At 47.9% G+C, this 19,719-nt stretch overlaps 1 protein-coding gene across 4 annotated transcripts in view; it reads right to left on the bottom strand.

Annotated features, from left to right (window-relative positions):
* The window catches only part of SLIT2 (slit guidance ligand 2), a 739,121-nt gene that overhangs the window by 57,985 nt on the left and 661,417 nt on the right, over window positions 1–19,719 (bottom strand). For all 4 annotated transcript variants that reach the window (XM_078678412.1, XM_078678410.1, XM_078678411.1 and 1 more), the window contains one exon: window positions 1,760–1,853. In XM_078678412.1, coding sequence (XP_078534538.1) covers window positions 1,760–1,853 — 94 coding nt within the window. The remainder of the gene's footprint in view (window positions 1–1,759; window positions 1,854–19,719) is intronic.

Genomic DNA, 19,719 nt, shown 5'->3' on the forward strand with positions numbered 1-19,719 from the left:
ACGAAGTTGCTAGGAATGATTTCCACAGAAAAAACAAACAGGATGTGGATGGGCGTGTCGCAGGGTTATATGCCTCCGGGTGTGGGTGTGGCCTGGAGGGAAGGTATGGGTTTTTAGTTGCTTGGGAGTGTCTGGTGGGAGGAGCTATGCTCATTAGTTAGGACTGGGACGGGGAGGGCTGACGAGGAGGTAATGATAAGAGGGCTGGGGTTGAACAGAAGTGTAAATCTGTTGGGGTAACCTTTTTTTCTTGCTATAAATCAACGGACAACTAACACTTGCTGCCACTCTACTATCCCTCCTTCCAAGATCCTTTGTAGTTCTCGCATGCCCTCCTCTGTTCTATCCTGATCGAAGTGTCAAAGAATGTTCAACACATTCTTCCAGAGGGCAGACCGAGGTACGTACATATGTAAGCCCCTAAATAAAATGTATTTAAAGTTTTGACCTCATACCGATGAGGTATCATCTAAAAAGCAAATAGTTATACCAAGCGGACTGAGATCAGTAACTTCATGCAAAGGATGAAGAAGACGGATAAACCATCAGTTGTAATTAATGTTCCTCTGGGACTGAGGAGCAGAGAAGTTGTTTCATACAATTTTAAGAGGGAACAGGAGGTAACATATCTAACCTGACTGCAGACTCGAAAACGTGGTGGAGTTTAAGAGAATTGAAGAGCTGTGGTGTTAAGGCTGTCAAGACTGAGTGGGCAACATTCTTCTAAAGAACAAAGAAAAAACTGTCACTGAACAGTCCTTCCCCTGTTTCTTCCACGGAGAGGCATTTCTGTGCAGATGGTAAGCCTCTCGTAGCGTTCAGGCAGGAAAGAAAAGGCACTGCTATTCTACCGCAAACATCACAACAATGATTGAAGGTGGGATGAAAGGGATTCGAAACAGATGTGTACCAATGTAGAGCTGGCATCACCCGAAGCACAATGGAATGTAATCCACTGCTCAAACATTATCAGACTATAAAATGATCGAAAATAGTATTATTGATATTTGGTTGATGTTAGACAATATGGTGTATGTTTTTACAGGATTGACTTATCTGAGTGAAAAGGCAAAGGAGTGGGAAGAGATTAGATCAAGCTGTGCGAGTAGTGAAATGGTAGAGCCACAAACTGCATACAGTTGTGGTTTCTAAACTCATGAAGAAGTGCATTGATAACACTGCTAAAAATCTACGACTTGACGAATCTGGAGATAGTCTGTTCTGAAAGGTCCTCGATGTGGCACCCTTTGGCTTTGGGTCAGTATTCTGTGTCCAGAATCTAGATCCATAAGGGCCAGCACTAGGCTTCTAATTTACTATCTAGAAATTACTGAGACGTGTCGCAGTTCAACAATTACCTCACTCAACAATAAGCATCAGAACGAGCAGAGATCTTAATTACCCTAGCATGGCGGACATACTGGAGAAGAAAGGAGTATAGGTAGGAATCATTTTGGTGGGGAGGAGAATTAATTAAAGCACAACTGATCTATCATGGATGCATCCACCCTTTAGAGAAGACACACGAGCATATGACATGTTATCTAAATCAAATATCCCTGCTTTCAGTAAGTGCAGAAAACCGCTCTTACGTCCCTCATTAAACTGCACGAGACAAGTACCTCGCCTCGGACAACACTGCAAGAAGTGAGTGAAGCTGACACAGCCCTTACCCTAGTTCTGTGGCAGTGTCTACATCCAAAAAGAAAGAAATAAACACATGACAAATGTTTTGAGCTTTTTCTTTCGTTAGTCTTACTTGTATCCTTTGGGTGTTACAATGCATTTCGAGTCATGCTGGCAAGTGTTTAGTTCCTGTGCACAAAAATCTAGTTTCTCTTCACACAGCTCACCTGAAACACAAGAGAATACATTTACTTGGAGGTGGATAGACAAAGGAAAGAAAGATGGCACACAAGATCATTTAATTTCATAGTCCACATAGATTGCCCCCAGCATTGAATACCATCATTCCAGATAAAGTGGAATTTGGGGTTTAAATATATACAACAATTATTTATATTGTCACCTTTTAAGCCATTTACAATTTCAAGTGCCTAAGATGAATTATCTGTGGAACAGATGCAGGCCACATCCAAACAATCATTTTTTGTTACACGCGTCTTCATCAGTTTGTAATAGACACAGCACACTAAATAGGTTGCACAACATACCAAGACAAACAATTCAAGATACCCTGTTCTTCGGCCTCTACCACTACACGTATGAAGATATTCAGTGCAAGGTCGAAAAATGATCCTAAAGCTGAGGTACTTCCAACCAATAACTTCTTCAGAGACAAACTACTGAGTGACAAAGCAAGTGGCAATCCGAAGATTGAAAACCGAGGTATTCTTAACATCGGCAGTCATCAAAAAGATTTACTATAAATTATGTATCTGTGCCTGTAAGAAATCTGGCTATTGGTTGGCGGTAATTAGGGGGGTGGAAGCCCCACTTAGACAACAACCACAATCCTGGTCAGAGTGAACTACAAAAGTCACTAATTAACTTGTGCTTAACCCTCTGCAGATCCCTCAGACAGTAAGAAAGTTAAAACATAACACAGGAAAAATCCCACACCAATTTAGGAAAATGGAGTAACTTTTAATAAATAGAATGAGACCAAACTGACAAAAGTCCAATCAGTAGAACCGGAGAGTTTGAATTTCAAGGTTTTCAGAACATATAGAGCCTGAAAGCAAAAAGCGCCCCTCTTGGTCATTTGGTCATGGTAGACCAGGGAAGTCACATGTTCAGGCCAACCACGATGGAGTACAGGCCTGATACAGGGACCATGCTAGTTCCTTTGAAAAAGTTACCTTTTCAAAGTCTGGCTTGATAAGTCCAGACCTGGTTGCATGGATGGTCATTGCTGTTGCGCAAAGATACGCCACCCATCGCAGACGGTTGTTGCTGGAGCTTCGACTTGACGATCACTCGGGGTGTTGTTGCTGTAGAGCGAAGTGCAGATTTCGCATTGCTGATCATCGCTGGCAGTCACTGTAGCTCAAAGAGTCAGGTTCACTGGAGCTTCGCATTGGCAGTCATTGCAAGTGGCAGAGTCTCAGCGCGAACGGGCTAATTCATGATCACAAAGAACCCAAAACTTTCGGATTGCCACTTTTCTTGAAGAGGAGTGCACTCTGATGTCAGGCAATGGTCCAGGACCTGGGGAGGCATCTCAAGGATAAGGGACTAACAGCCTGATTCATCATTCTCCCGTTTTGCGAGCCCCTAATAGCGATTCATAACGAATCGCTATTAAGGACTTGCAAAACGGGATTCATGTAGGAATTGCAATAAATATTGCGATTCCTACATGTTCCTTATTTGCGAGTAGAAAATTGCTAATCGCAAATAAGGAATACTCCCCATTCATTCCTATGGGCCAAAAGGCCCATAGGAATGAATGGGGAGTATTCCTTATTTGCGATTAGCAATTAGCTAATCGCAAATAAGATAGCGATTTAAAGGGTGCCAGGGGTGTCCAAAGGACACCCTGTAGCACCCCTTAAATGCAAATTGAAACAGGTGTCGCGCACACACATGTCCAAAGGACATGTGTGTGTGCAACATGCAACATGCAACTTAGAAAAATGCTTTTAAAAGCATTTTTCTAAGTTTTTGCTATTTACCACTAGGTTTGACCTCGCGGTAAATAGCGGGCCGAAATTGCGAATTCGCAATTTTTAAATGGATGATGAATTGCATTTAAGGAATCTCAAATAGAGATTCCTTAAATGTAATTCCTCGCAAAATAGCGAAATCGCTATTACCGATTTTTGCATTTGGGATGATGAATCCCAAATGCAAAAATAGCGCTCGCAAAGGGCCAGATTCTCAGAATCTGGCCCTTTGCGAGCCGATTTCGGCTTGATGAATCAGGCTGATTGCTCTTCCCACAATTACGTGGGAAAAGATTAGATCAAGCTCTATAAATAGTGTAATGGTAGAACCACAAACTACTTATAGAGGTGGTTTCTTGGCTCAAGAAGTAGTACAGGGCTCAGACAGGCCCAGTTGCAGGTACAGGCAGGTCTATTGCAGCAGGTCAGCTGGGCTTGCTGGGAGGCTTCTGGAGCTTGTTGTGTACCTGTAGCTCAGACTAGGAGGTCACTCAGGTTAGCCTGAGATGAAGAGAGCAGGCCCAGTCATCCTTCTCAGAGACCAATGACGGCCTCAAGCAGCAGGGCAGTCCTCTGGAGAACAAGACAGGCCTCAAGCAACAGGGCAGTCCTCTGAGGAACAAGACAGGCCTCAAGCAGCAGGTCAGTTCTCTGGCAGCAGCGTGTCAGTCCTCTGGTGAACAAGGCAGGCCTCAAGCAGCAGGCCATTACTCTAGGGAACAGTGCAGTTCACTTGTAGTATCCACAGGTCCAGAAGGGTACTGAAGTCATTTTCTGAGGGTCCAATATGTATACGTGGTGCCCTGTTTTGAACTATGGTGGACAGCCTGGGATACCCCCTCATCTGGTTCAGGAAAGTCCCTGAAAAGGCTCCATGATGTCTGGAATGACAAAAGGCTAGTGTCAGGTTCCTTTGTGTGTGCTGGAGGCAAGCCCTTTGAAGTGTAAATGGGTCAGGAAACAGGTCCGTCCAACCAGTTCCCTTTGTCTCACTGCCTGGAAGGAATACACACACCCCAACAGCAGAGCACTTCACAGTCATGTAACACAGGACACTGGAAGCAGGCACCAAATAGATAGGGCAAGAAAATGCCATGTTTTTAAAAAGTAGCATTTTCAGAATTGTGGATTAAAATCTGACTTTACCATTAACGAGGATATTAAATTACAATTCATATGAGTGCAAACATGATATTCCTATAAGCTCCCAATCAAAAGTTAGCACTTATCAAATCTTATAAGGTTATCCAATGGGAGGGTACGCCTTACAGTAGTGAAAATGTGTTTAGGAGTTTTTCACTACCAGGACATGTAACACTTAAACCCACATGTCCTACTTTTACATGAAATGCACCCTGCCCTATGAGTTCTCAAGGCCTAACTTTGGGGTGACATATGTATTAAAAAACACAGTTTAGGCTTAGCAGAAGCTTTATTTTAAAACTGCATTAAAAGCTGCAGTGGCAGACATGAATCACTTTCTAAAGTGCTACTGTAGCGAGTGGCATAATCAGGGCTGCACACCCACTAGTTACATTTAATTAACAGGCTCTGAGTTCTATAAAGTACTGTATACTAGGGACTTAAAAGTAAATCAAATGTGCCACTCAGGTGAGGCCAATTTTACCATGTTTTAAGAAGAGCGCACAAGTACTTTGATACTTGTTGGCAGTGGTAAAGTGCATAGTCTTAATACCAATAAAAACAAAGACAGGAGGGATGAGGACAAAATGGAAACCTGGTTATCATGCCTGACATCCCTTATTACGGTGGCCCATTTTATCTTTATTTAACCATTTGACAAATATTAACTTTACCATCATTCATCTGCCCAGCAAGCCTTCTTACAGTCTAAGTAAGCATTACTTTGAATCTAGGTTCAGGTCCCATTCCAATGTGTTTTTCAGGTGTGGTATTCCATAAATCTTAAATCAGAGTCTCAGGCACAAAGGAGTGTAGACCTGACACAAGTTTTTAACTTGTCTATTTCAAGCATACCCTTATCAACACCATTTTGTTCAACCAGAAAACTAGATTTCCCATCATTCTCTTACATCCAAGCATTCTATAGCTCCATACTCTTTCTGCCACTACCCCGACTACCTTTTCTTGTTACAGATTTCTCATGTTGTGAGGTCTACCAGAGAATCTCAGCCATACCTTCCTAATTATGATTGGAGTGGCTGTGCATTTGAGGAAGCCTAAAGTTACCTTTTTATACCAAGTTGGAACAGATGTCCTTTGTTTACTATATCCTATACACTGATTCCCCGGCACTCCAACGTCCCATTAGTGGCATCATGAAACAAGATGTATACAGTCATGTCTGTAGGACTTGATGTCCAATCCTGCCACCATGCTCTGTGGGACTTGGTGTACAATACTGCTGCCATGTTCTTCCTCAATGTGACCTACCACCATTAAGATAGATCATAACAGCACAAAAGCATAACAAAATACTGGGAACCATCTTAGAGCATGGGCATCATTCTCACTCTAACCATTACCCTCCTTAGTGCCGAGTTGAGCACTAGGAGATAAACTGGCTGTTGAGGGTTCTGGCATGAACCTGTTTGACCTACCTAAAGGTTTAAGGAATGCTTTTTTGGGATGAAAATGTGGTGGTAGGTTCTCTAAAAAGTGCATGGTCAAAGAAGCATAACTTGGGAGTCTTCCCGGAAATGTATGGCTGTTGTAATTAAAGGTGTGGCTTAAAATCGGTGAGCTAGAATCTAGTGAATCATACAGAGTGCCACCCAGTGCGGGATCGCCGCAGGAGTGCTGCGGGTGGGGTGGGGGAGGCGCAGGGTCAGGGTGGGGGGTAGTGTAATCCGACATACAACGGACAGGAGTAAGGTAAGTAAATAAATAAATAAAACAATTTACCTTGCACACGCTGCATCGCCAACTCGGCGATGCAGCGCACGTAAGAGAAATTGTTTTATGCATTTAATTACTTACATTATTCCTGTCCGTCTGTTTGTCGAACTCCACAACCCCCCCACCCTGGCCCTTCCCCGCCCCACTGCCCCACAGCACTCCCACGGCGAGCCACCACTGGTGCCACCTGAACAGTGTTTGGGAGTGTCTCAGTTGGTCTATCGATACACCTACAGCAAGCTAGATGTATTGGCTGTGCAAATGCTTGTGACCGCTATCAAATAAATGAGTAATAGCAATGGCATTGTTCTGAACAGTTAGAATTGAAAACGGTTCAGCCAATTCTGAAAATAGAAGGCTGAGAATTAATATAACAAAGGGGTAGCGGTTGGTTGGAGTCTCTCAATCACTTCTATTCTCCCATTCACACCACTTCCCTCTACAATCTCTCCGTCAGTTAGAAACATGCGCCCTTTTTCTACCTATGCGAAATACTTCATCTACATATCTTGCACGTCATTTCCTTCCTTGCCATCACTGCCTGTTCACTGTCCATATATTAACAAATGTATACCTCTTTCACATACTTTAACTTAAATTGGCAATTACAGTGGCCACATAGGTTACCCCTGCTCTGTGCATTCTGCAAAGAGGCCAACGACTGGATAAGCATGTAGGGGCAGATTTACAAGCCCCATGCGCCGCCGGTGCATCAGGTTGCGTGACGCACCGGTGGCGCAGCCTGCTAAGGGATATTTACAAGCAAAGGTAAAGTCACTCTGCTTGACTTAACCTGTGCTTGTAAATATCGCCCCTGTTCACGCAACTCTTTGCGTGTTAGGGGCGGGACATGGGTGTTGCTGTGGGTGTTCCCACGCAACACCCATGTCTACTGATGCATTTCCAGATTTACAAGAAATCATAAACCTGGAAATGTGTCAGTATGCTGCGCCACCATAGGGGTGGCGTAGCCAAAAGAAACGAGGAGAAATGTTTTAATTTCTCCTCCTTTTTTCCTCTTTCAATGCGTGCTGCATTCTACAGCATGCATTGAAAGAGGAAAATGCCTGCAGTGATTGCTTTTGTGCAGGAAGGGGCCCCTTCCTTCACAAAAGCAATCTCCCCATGGCGCAGGCATCCTTGCACCATGGTGCAAGGGTGCCTGCGCCGGCTCATGGCAGCTGTTTCTGCGCCAGCGCAGTGGAGAGCACAGGAATGCGACATATCATTGTAGATATGTCGCATTCCTGTGCTCTGAAAGTGCCGCAGCGTGGCGCAGCCAAAGGGCTTGTGGTGCCGCGCTGCAGCACTTTCTTGTAGATCTGCCCCGTAGTCTTTATGACCCACTTAAATGCACTCTGAGAAACTTGCACTGTCTTCAGCCTCAACTCCAGAGCTCTTGATCACGCCACGCCATTGGGGGCCGGTCTCTGATAAAGTGCCAGTTAAACAGTTTTTAAGCACTGCCTGCTTTGGGCATTAGGAAGACCCACCCCACTTAAAGCTCTGTATGGAAGATCACCATAGCCTTACGGATGCTGCAAGGGCTCTCCTGTTGGGTGGAGTTTGGAATGCTCTATGTGGTAAAGGGAATGTTTAACAACAAAGGACTGTTTTGTGTTTGTGTTTCCTGTCAGACACATTTGGGGATCCTTACTGCCAGAACTCACCGGCAGGGGTCACAGGACAGTACATCAAACACAGTTCATGGTTGTTACTGTTCGGGAGTGCTGACCTGAGGCCTTCAGTGGCTGTAACTAAAGGCTTCTGTGCCATCAGGCTGAAGACCTGTCATTTGCAGGAATTGTGCAGATGCCCCAGGGCTTCTGGACCTGAGCAATGATGTAGCCTCTGAAGAGTCCATGCACCCTAGTAAAAGCATCCTATCCCGGAACAAAATGGATTGTGCACAAGCCTTGCGGCTACATAGCAAACAACCACAACACAAACATGACATTCAAAATGACCTTGAGTTATACATATTTTGTTAAACAATTAAATGTAGGTTCTATACCGTGGATTCAGAGTGCTGGAGAGCTCCGAAACGAAAAAAAGGAGGTCAGACTCAAAATATACAAATGCGTTGTATGATTATGAATTTTCTATATTAAAACATGTGTCCATGGTGGTTAAAGTAGGAATTGTGTATATCAAGGGTACTGTTGGGTGAATGGGGATTTGGGGGGGCAGCCGACCACCGGGAGGCTTGCCCACCCGGGGAAATTTGGGGCAGCAGGGGGGGGGGGGGACAGGAGCGCTGTGGGGCTTCCATAGTTGGGCTGGCTTTGGGAGGTTTTGGGCTGGTTGGGCGCCTTGGGCTTCTTTTGGGCGCCTTGGGCTTGTCTGGTTTAAAACCGGACATTTTGTGTGACTAAGCACCATTTGAGGTGCAGTGACACGGCAGCCGGGGGTCCAGTGAATTTTTGTGAATTAGGCCTGGGAGTGCGTGATAGGGGCGTCGACGGTTGGTGTCTGGCGGTGTGGTCGGCGGCTGTGGCAGGGCGTGGTGCGGCGGTACCGTGTGTGCAGGGAGACGGCGCTGATCGACATGGCGGCGATACACAACCCCAGGGTGGCCGAAGCGCTGCGGCTACTGGAGGAGGCGGGCCGCATAGACATCGTCCGGCCCGACTTGACGGAGCTGTTTGCGAGGCGCTCGGGTGAGCAGCTTGCGGCTCCACACCACCGAGAGGATGTCCCGGCTCTGTCTGGTGCGGGCGGCCGAGCTCCAGCGAGGGACCTGGCAAATGAGCGCGGCAACTGGCGGCGGGAGTCCTCCCCGCCGCCCCCCCCCCCCGAAGGGTTGTCACGGCCGCCGGGGGCAGGGGAATGAGGATGGATGCACATGATTCAGAGTTTGATGCAGGTGTGACTGAACGGCGTGGGAGTGTGGATTTGGGTGACTTGATGCGGGTGTGTCGGGAGAGAGCGGGTTTGAGCCGGCTGGACCCCCCAGGGGGGTCCGGGAAGGTGTGGAGGTGGCGGATGGTGAGTCCACAGAGGAAGGGGAGATTCGGGAGGAAGGGGGGGCGAGTAATGTTGTTGGCAGTATATTACAGGTGCCGGCGAGGCGGGAAGTGCCCAGAGTGACGGCCCCCTCAGCTCCACTGGTTAGGCGGCGGGATCCGGCAAGGACGCCGACCTTGACGCCAGGTAAGGCGGGAGACGGAGCGGGGAGTGGCAAGCGGCGCTGCGTGCAGGTCTCAGTGGGGACTGGGGGCGAGGGGGAGGATGGCTGGCGGCTGGTGCGGGGGCGGTACGTGCTGGATGCGGGGGTAGGCACGGACAGCGCGAGTGAAGGCGGGGTAGGCGCGGGGAGCGGGTCAGCGGCGGTCGCAGGCACGGACACGGCCGGTGGGGGGAAGGAGAGCTGCATGGTGCCGGTGCGTAAGTTGCCGTACATGGGGCTAACGAAGCCGCTAGGGGCACACCTGTCGTTGGCGACAAAAGAAAAGATATGGAAGGGGGAGTACATTGACATCTTGAAGCTTCTCCACAGGGAGTTGACGTCGAAGGAAGGGTCAAAGGAGGAAGAGCAGGAGTTGGCCAGGCGCCCGAAGGTGCCGCTGACGTTGGACAATTGGTCGGCGGCTTTCCTCATATACGCGAGCGTATATTGCGAGAAGTTTCCGGACCGTTCAGTGGCGCTTTTCAAATACATGGATGTGGTGCGGAGAGCGCAGGTGACATACGGCGGTTTCGCGTGGTTGCACTATGACGAGGAGTTCCGGGCGCGCATGGCGGCTGACCCGGAGGCGCTATGGGGGAGCTGGACGCGGACTTATATCAGCAGACGATGGGCGGGGCCAAGTTCGGCCGCACCATCTACACGGCCAGCAGTTTGCCGCTTGGGCCGCCCCCCTTTGCCGCGTGCCCCACCCGGGGAGGGGTGGGGCGGGGAGAGACCAGCGGCCAGGCCACGGTCAGGGCCTGTTGGGACTTCAACAGAGGAGTGTGCGGGCGGGCGGCATGCCGTTTTAGGCATGAGTGCTCGACATGCAGAAGGCGGCACCCAGCGCTGCGGTGCTGGGGGATCGGGGGCCCACCGGGCCAGCAGCCCGTGCAAGGAGGCCCCCAAAGCAGGGGGGCAGGGTGGTGGGAGGGGTGGGGTCAGAGGGGGAGGAGCCGGAGCTTTGGGCAAAGGCTCGTACGCCGGTTAGGATAGAGCAGATGGAGCCCTGGTTGGCGGCGTATCCGCGGGCGGAGGATGCTGCGGTGCTGCGTCGAGGTTTTCGGGAGGGGTTTTGGCTGGGCTACGAGGGCCCCCGGATTGCCCGCTAGGCGGACAATCTGAAGTCGGTGAACGCGCACAAAGGTATAGTGCGGGAGAAGTTGTTCAAGGAGGTCAGAGAAGGGAGAATGGCGGGCTCATTCACGGAGCCGCCGATGCCTGGCTTGATCATCTCCCCTATTGGGGTGGTGCCCAAGAAGGAGGAGGGGCAGTTCCGTTTGATACAGCATCTGTCGTGGTCAGAAGGGGAGTCCGTTAATGCCTACATCTCGGCGGATCTGGCGTCTGTGACATACTCGTCGGTGGACGTGGCGCGGAGGCTTGTTACGGCGGCGGGGAGGGGCGCACTGATGGCGAAATGCGATGTCAAGTCGGCGTTCCGGCTCCTTCCGGTCCACCCGGCGGATCACCAGCTGCTGGGGATTCAGTTCGAGGGCCTCATATTCGTGGATAAGGCGCTGCCGATGGGGTGTTCCATCTCGTGCTCACTGTTTGAGCATTTCAGTTCATTCCTGCAGTGGGTTTTTTCCAGGCGCACAGGCTCGGAGTCAGTGACGCACTACCTGGATGACTTTTTCCTGGTGGGACGGCCCGCGACGGCGGACTGCCAGCGGCAGCTGGACGGTTTGGCCGGGTTGATGGGGGAATTTGGGGTTCCCCTGGCGCCAGAGAAGACATACAGTCCCAGTACGGTGTTGTCCTTTCTCGGTATTGAGCTCGACTCGGTCGCCATGGAAGCACGCCTACCGGACGACAGAAGTCGGCGATGCTGGCGCTGGTGGATGGAATGCTGGCGAAACGGAAGGTGATGGTGCGGGAGGTACAAGTGCTGTTGGGGCACTTGAACTTTGCATGTCGCGTGGTGCGGGCGGGTCGAACTTTCTGCCGGCGTTTGGGGTTGGCATTGTCCGGGTTGTCTTTGCCTCATCACCATGTGCGATTGTCGGTGGGAATGAAGGAGGATCTGTGCATGTGGCGGGCGTTCTTGGAACGGTTCAACGGAGTGCCTATGGCGCTGGCGGAGGATTGGGAGTGGGACGTCACCATGTATTCTGATGCGGCGGGCGGCGGCGGCTTCGGTCTGTACTGGGATGGAAGGTGGTGCGCGGAGCAGTGGCCGGAGCATTGGCAGGCAGGGGGGCGGAGCATTGCGTTTTTGGAATTGTTCCCGTTGGTGGTGGCGGTCACGGTTTGGGCCGGGGAGCTGGCGCACAAGCGGGTGTTGTTTCGGGTGGACAACATGGCGGTCGTGCAGGTGGTAAACAGGCAGTCGGCCAGAGATCCGCAGGTGTTGAAGTTGATGAGGATTTTTGTGCTGCGCTGCTTAGAGAATGACATCCTGTTTCAGGCGCGCCACGTTCCAGGTGTGGACAATGACATTGCGGATGCTTTGTCTCGTTCACAGTGGGAGAGGTTCCATGGGCTAGCCACGGCGGCGGCGGAAGTCAAGACGCCGGTTCCGGGAGAGATGTGGTCAGTGGGCGAGCCCGGGTCCTTCAGCTGGTGAAGACATCGGTAGCGGTGTCCACGTGGAAATCGTACGAGCAGGCCTGGGAGGAATTCATGCTGTCTGGCGCGGTAACGCGGGGGGACCGGTGGCAACGCGAGGAGCAGGTGGTGCGCTTTATGTTGGCACTCATGGACAAGGGGTTGTCGCGGGTGACGATCGCGGGCAAGTTGTCGGCAGTGGCGTTCATGGGGAAGTTGTGGTGGGGTTACTCCCCGTCGGCGGGGGAGCTGGGGTCCTGGCTGCTGGAGGGGTGGGGGAGAGAGCGGGGCTCTGCGGTGCGGTTGCGGCGTCCCATCACGGTGGTTGTGTTGGAAGGCATCATCGGCGCGCTGCCAGCGGTGTGCAGGGATGGGGGCGAGGCGGTGCGGTTTTCGGCCCTGATGTCTTGGCTGTTTTATGGTGCGTTCCGGGTGTCGGAGCTGCTGGGCACGAAGGGGGTGCCAGGGGTGGTGTGGGAGGATGTGGATTTGCGAGCACAGGAAGTGGCGGTGCGGCTGCGTCGCTCGAAAACTGACCAGAGGGGGGTCGGGATGTGGGTGGTCCTGGGCCCGAGTGTGAGGGAGGGGGTGTGTCCTGCGACGTGGGGTAGAAGGCTGATGGTGGCCCGGCGCGAGGAGGCGGCGGAGGTGTTTGGCCGGGGTGGGGGTGCCGGAGTAACGGCGGCACAGGCGTTGTGGGTTCTGCGGCGCGCCCTGCGGTGCATGGGGGAGGACCCTCTAGCTTTCGGGACGCATTCCTTCCGGATCGGGGTGGCAACGGAGGCAGCGCGGAGAGGGTGGGGGAAGGAGGAGATACAGAGGCTGGGAAGGTGGAAGTCGGATTGCTACCGGACGTACGTGAGGCTGCGGGAGGTGGATGGGGTGTCGTTACTTTGAGTCCGAATTCTGATATGTGTTTCTTTGCAGGTGCTGTGGCGGGGCCTGAGGTGGCGTTGTTGAATGTGTATATGGTGGGACACTCATTTGGAAAGGCATTGTGCACTCAATTTGGGATTGGATACAGGATTATATCGTTGTCACTGGAGGGGCAAAGGGGGTATGCGTTGGCATGAACTGTTGCCTTTGTTGAATACGGTGGTCAGGGGGGTGTGTGCCCGGATGTAGTGGTGATTCACCTGGGTGAAAACGACTTGGTGCAGTGCAAGGGCCTGGCATTGGTCAAGCAAATGAAGAGGGATCTGAGAGAAATCAAACGGCAATGGGCGGGCTGTCACGTGATCTGGTCTGAGTTTATCCCCAGGCGGGTGTGGAGGGGGGCGGAGCGCCCAGGAGCTATAGACAGGGCCCGGAGGAAGATTAACCGGGAGATGAGGGATTTCTGTGCCAGAGAAGGGGTAGGGAGAATGGAACATCCGGAATTGTGCTATGGGGCGGTGTATTTTTTCAGGGAGGATGGGGTACACCTCTCAAGGTATGGCATGGAACTGTACATAGTGCAGTTGAAGGAGGCGCTGTATGGAGCTTTGGGGGCGCTCAGGTATCCCAGGAGGCAGGAGTCCTAGTGGGGGGTCGTAAGTCGTTAGCGGCTTCCGAGTGGCGTTTTCCTAAGAGAAAAGGGGGGTATTCGCAGGAGGCCTGGGGCTGTATGGGCAGAGGGGGAGCGGAGGTCAGGAAGGTCAATGAGGTCATGACAGCGGGGTAGGTTGCTGAACGGATGTGGATACTTTGTTGCATTGTTAGGAACGGATGTGGATAGGTTGTTGCATTGTTGGGGATACATTTAGGGGTGGGGGTGGGGGGGTTGTCAGGCAGTTGCTATTTAGCGAGCATTAGTTTTGCTCAGCACAGGCCAGGTGGGTGTTGTGTAGGTGCACCTGATTCCAATAAAGCGGCCTTTATCACACTAGTTTGGTGTCTGTGTCAGTGCTTCCCCCCCCACCCACTGGTGTGCCCCAAAGTGCGCCTTCGGCAATTTAGACACACTTGAGCGAAGGTGAAATACGCAGAACGGAAATATGTTTTCCAGTTTTGCTCCGTACCTCAGCGCAGCTCCGTTTAGGCACTTTTATCACGCCTTTGGTATGTCATACAAGCAAGGCCGGAGCTGATCAGTCATTTCAGATTTTTGTTATGCACCTTCTGCTCGCTTGGGGCTTGTACTGCACACAAAGCGTGTCCCCTAGCTCCTTTTATCCAAGTGTTATATGCCTGATAAATCCGCAGCCGCCTCGTAAAACACAGCTCTGATGTGACGAGCAATGCTGAATAAATCTCTAACTGAGCAGCTACACAGCAAGAGGTTAGCAAGCTGGTGCTGAGCTGAGAAACATAAGCAGTAAAAACAGAGCAGTGGCGAGCCGGAAAACACCAATCTCATTAAAATGCATTTAACAAGGAAATCATCTGGCACAGGAACTAAGTATGCAAACTGTAAGGAAATCTAGATTTGTGTTTGCTGTACGCTTGACTGTGAGCTTTCAGCTGCATTTTCCAAATGGATATAAACTTTTTAAGTAACAAAGATGTAATGTTGACAGCAGTGAAAAATAAGGGTGGTGCAAATGTCTAGCTTTGCCATCAGTTCGTTGTAAACAAACGGCCTTCTGTTATACCTGCTGCTCAGCCAGTATGATTGGGTTTGTGGAATGTTGGTGTGGTGATGCTGTGGAATGTTCATTAGTTACATTTGAGCAGACGCTCCTGGAATGCAAAACTGTTTAGTTCCACCAAAGTGGGCCTTTACAACGGTACCTAAATCAATGCTATCTTTTACATTAAGGTGCGAAGCATGAGCACCCGCGCAAACCTTTAGTAAACAAGGGCCAAAATGGCTGTAGCCGCCAACCTGTGAATTCACCCTTCTCCCTTTTGCTCACTTCTCCACACATGATAAGTGTGATATCTTAATATCAAGTTATCCACGTAGCCCTTTGGGTTTTTTGGCTATTTGGGCCAGTCAGCATATTTGTTCCTTTTTATGGGGGGGGGTTTGGAGGGGAGTGGTGGGGAGAGGGGGAAGGGTGGAGGAGGGCTATGCCATGATTATATGCGATGCATTACCTCATTGAAGGGTAAATGTATGGGATAAGTAGCCTTCGGCATGATATAAGGTTAATGTAAGTCCCCCCATTTTTTCTCTATTATTTTAGTCAAAGACAGTCTCAACGCGGGGATTAAGTAATAAAGAGCCTCTGAGTAAAGTGCAGTGTGTTGGAAAGGCATGGGAAAAATAATGAGTTTGGCACAGAAAGTTAGGAAACGAAACAAATCAAGTAATTGTGGTGCCCATGTGTTTGCTCAGAAGGTGGCCTTTCAAAGAACTCTTGAAAGGAGGCAGAGATGGCGTTGTCTGGGTAATCCTTATTTTAGGGTCAGTTCCTGAGAAAGCTCTGGTATTATTTTTCGATTTTTTTTCCAGAACTACGGGATGTGATTGCCTGCAGTGTGCTTTGCTTGAGTGTTTCCGTGCACGGCCAGAGGTCTTTCGTTCTTCCTAAGGCATGGACATGAGTTGAAGTGGACTGTCCTGTTTGGCAGGCATGCTTTTTTGGACGACACTTCCAGCTTCCCATGATATCCATTTGAGAGAAGTAAACAGAGTAGTAATATGGTCAAGTTTATGCTTTTGGTGACTATACATTCTGCAAGTTGTCGATCTACTGTCTGTGCCCCAGTCACTTTTTGAAGCGGCCAGTTATGGTCCATATGTGAGAATACAAAGGATTGGAATGTGTTCTTAATGTCATCATTGGCAACTAGTGGCTTAAACTGACTGGTTAGTGTTCCTAAGTAACACGCTTTTTGATACGTTTTTTTACCTGGGATATCAGGTTAAGATTCTACATTATATAAAGATGAAGGATTTGCCTAAATGAACTGCTTTGGAATTCATCTATAGCACCAACAAGAAGGTCATGGGGAAACCAGAGATCCTTTACTCCAAGATGACATGAAAAATCTTGTTTACATACAGCAGACAAAGTGGTAAACAGCGGCGGTCCGGGCAGATAAATGCGGCAAGCGGGAGGGTGTTAGTCTACAGAAGAGGGAATATGGAAAATAAAGTAAATAAATAGTTCCTATTCCGTCATCTGTCGACATAGTTAAGCAAATATGACAAACGTCATCAGATTACATAAATAAGCGTAAGGCCCTTAGCTTAGGCAGAGCAAAATGTTGATCGTTTTCTCTATAGAGGTAATGTATAGTAGACACCATGTGGCGGGAAATTTCTTCTCGGTGTAGTTCAACTCATGAGATCATTTTACAGGCATTTTCTTTATAAAATTTCAAAGCACCACGTTGCAGTAGTGGGCATCATGGCCAATGTCTAACATAACTACACTTTGCTGCTCTATGTTGCCTTCTTGGAATACAAGATGGAAATACTGCACTACAGTACAAAACACAGTAGCATGGTGTGCATTCGAACAAAAAATGGGGGTACGATCTGCAAAGGCTGCCTGAACGGGCCATAATCTAATGCACAAAAAACGTCTTTGCCTAACGTATGAATGGTTAGCCAGCACTGCCCTTTACCTTTTTTACTAACTCAAGTAAACATTTTAAATGAGCCGCCCTTATTATGAATAAACCTGGCCTCTAGAGGAAGAGTAGATCCCTGCGAGCCCCATCTCCATCACTAAAATACATTTGCTCTTCCTGTTCAGTAAATATAGGACTAAAACATCTATGATAACTCGAACATGGATCATTTTCAAGTTATGTGTATGGGGGAATCCAATGTTAGCTGTTTGGAAATTATGATTCTAATTTAGTGGCAGCACAGGTGTGTGAGTTTAAAACCAACATAAATACACTCATTTATGAGATATAGAATACATCTGACAGCTAGGTGTTATTTTCAATCGTCTATACCTCTTGTCATACCTGCACCTGTCACCCACCCCAGGGAACCCATGCTTCGTAGTTTATTTTTATGTTGATGCATATATGGCCAACATCATTGCCAGATTTATTTGTGCTGGTCAGTTATTCTTTCCCCTTGAGGGACACATATGTTATTGGCACATTCATCTCAGCTATAAGAGGTGCAAGCCTACAAAGTGTCATCATTTAGAAACAATACAGGTTCTCTTTCCAAATACTAAACCTTCATTTCATACATGCAGCCACCCTGCATGAATTGTAAATTCAATGACGACCAGAGATGCTGAACTCTGGTGTCTCTCTGGTGATTATGGTCAAAAACATACTCTGCTATCCACACTCATTGTTTCTGATGAAAGACTGCTCTCGAATACCATGAGACCAAGCTTTCTTGTCATTAAGAGACGCTAAATGGGTTTTCGTGTTAGTCTCGACAGTGAAATAACTCAACACATACATCAAAGTCTTGTACATCTACCTCGTTCTGACCTCTCCAACCTGCGAGGCCCTTTCAGGAGGCTCAGATAATTGGCTAATGTACCATTTGTAATGTTTAAATGAGTAATTAAATACACAGTTCTTATAATTGCCACGCATTTCCAATATTTTCCGTCTGGGACAGGCGTTTTGTCATTAGCCGGGTCAGTCTGCCAAGTTCCAAATTTAAAAATGATCATTTTGAATTAATGATTGTGTTCTAGTTTGACATTGGCGCGTTCGTATCCCCGGGGGCCATGCAGTGACTTACAACGAAAACTACATTTTAAGACCTCTATTATTGTAGCACAGACTCTGCAGTGACTAAAATGGTGGATTCTCACCGTCAGCAGTGCTTAAAAACGTATATGTTTTTCACTAGTGTGAGCGCACGCCCTCTGATGTGATTACAGCAGATTCGCATATTACAATTTTCAGAGGTTAGTGCACATTTTATAACGCTGTTTCGAAATGAAAATATGGTTAAAAAAACTAATTCGGCACTAATTTAAAGCACTGCTTTTCAATCAAATAAAATCATGAATGTTGTAGTGCTCTGAAATATTTTACCACCACCGTAGTGTTTGACGTATTCAAAATTAGCCAGAATGGAGAAGTTCATAATTTGACCACTGAAAAGCACTCCGTTCAATTAGTGCAAAGCCTGTTTTGCTACTTTTTTTATATTTACGAACAACTTAATAAAACATATGCTAACTGACAAAAAAAAATTACAATGTGTATCTGCACTAATCACAACAGACCTTAAGAGCACAAACTGATGACACACCTTTACACAAAGGCAAATTTACAGCCACCCTATAGTAACTTTACAATTTTTTGCTATTGACCATTTCAGAGTCGTAACTTTATTTTGTATTTGTTTTTGCTATTCACCAGTACGAAGCTGTTACTCGTAACTTTTCACAGATAGGCGGAGATCCCCGCCACCGGTGTGTAGATCAGCCAAGGTAACGTTTAGGGATACTTAATAAAGTATAATAAGTATTATGAAATATTAAAAATACTTTAATGTAAAATACACAAGAAATTTATTAAAAATCATTATTCTTAAACTAAAAGCAAAATATAAAAATGTTACACCACATTAACTAAAATCAAACATTTCAAAAATTAAAAAATATATTAGTTTCATTTATAATGAGCATTTAAACCTTTTTTTTAAATTCACACTCCATATCATTTTGATATGAAAATATTACGGTGTAAAATGTATTAAAGCATATTCAATTAATTTTATAATAAATTAATTAGTTTTTTGTTAATAAAATTATTTATTTTAAGACAAATTAATCAAATCGAATAGGACTTTAATCTCAGAATATATATATATATATATATATGTATGTGCGTGTATATATATATATATATATATATTACCTACTGGCGGTCGCCAGTAGGTAGTTATAGTTAGGATTGGCTACCATAGGAAATCCGCAACATTCTATTGGGAATAACTCTGGCGCCGATTGAGGAATGTGTGTGTAATTTTCGAAAATTTTGGCCAGCTCCGCTGCGCTCCTTCCCTGAAAGTTTCGGGGGGATTCGTGAAGTGGGGGCTGAGAAAAAAGGGGGGTCCCAAAACGTGTTTTCCCCATGTTAATTTCCATAGGACGGTCTGACAAGTCTACAGCCCGAACCGCTGAACGGAATTACGCCAAACTTGGCAAAATTGTAGGGACTGGTACACAGATGTGCCTTTGCTATATCTGCTGAAAATTGCTCCAGTGTTTTTTTTGAAAATTAACTTCAAAAACACATATATATCTATAGGCGCGCTCCGAGCGCTCTCCGGTACGCGTACCGGGGAGCGCACCCGGCGTGCTACGGGAGTGCGCGAGCGGAAAGGTGATTGGCTGTCGGGTGTCTGTCAACATTCTAAACAGTCCGGAGAGTCCGCCATCTTGTGTCTCGGTAGAATCGAGACACAAGAGGTGAAAAAGAAAGGGGGAAATAATTAAAAGGGGGCAGAGTAGACACCCCCTGACCCCCTAGGTTTTCTGAGGGGGGCCTAGAAGGATTCTTAAGGGCAAAAAAACGTTTTTTTTAAAAAAAATATTCGTGGGGTAAGCGCTGGGTGCGCTCCCAGGTGCGCTCTCCGGTACGCGCACCCTGAGCGCACCACGGGGAAAAACAGTGTAA

This window comes from Lissotriton helveticus, chromosome 2_2, assembly GCF_964261635.1.
Source record: "Lissotriton helveticus chromosome 2_2, aLisHel1.1, whole genome shotgun sequence".
Lineage (NCBI taxonomy): Eukaryota > Metazoa > Chordata > Amphibia > Caudata > Salamandridae > Lissotriton > Lissotriton helveticus.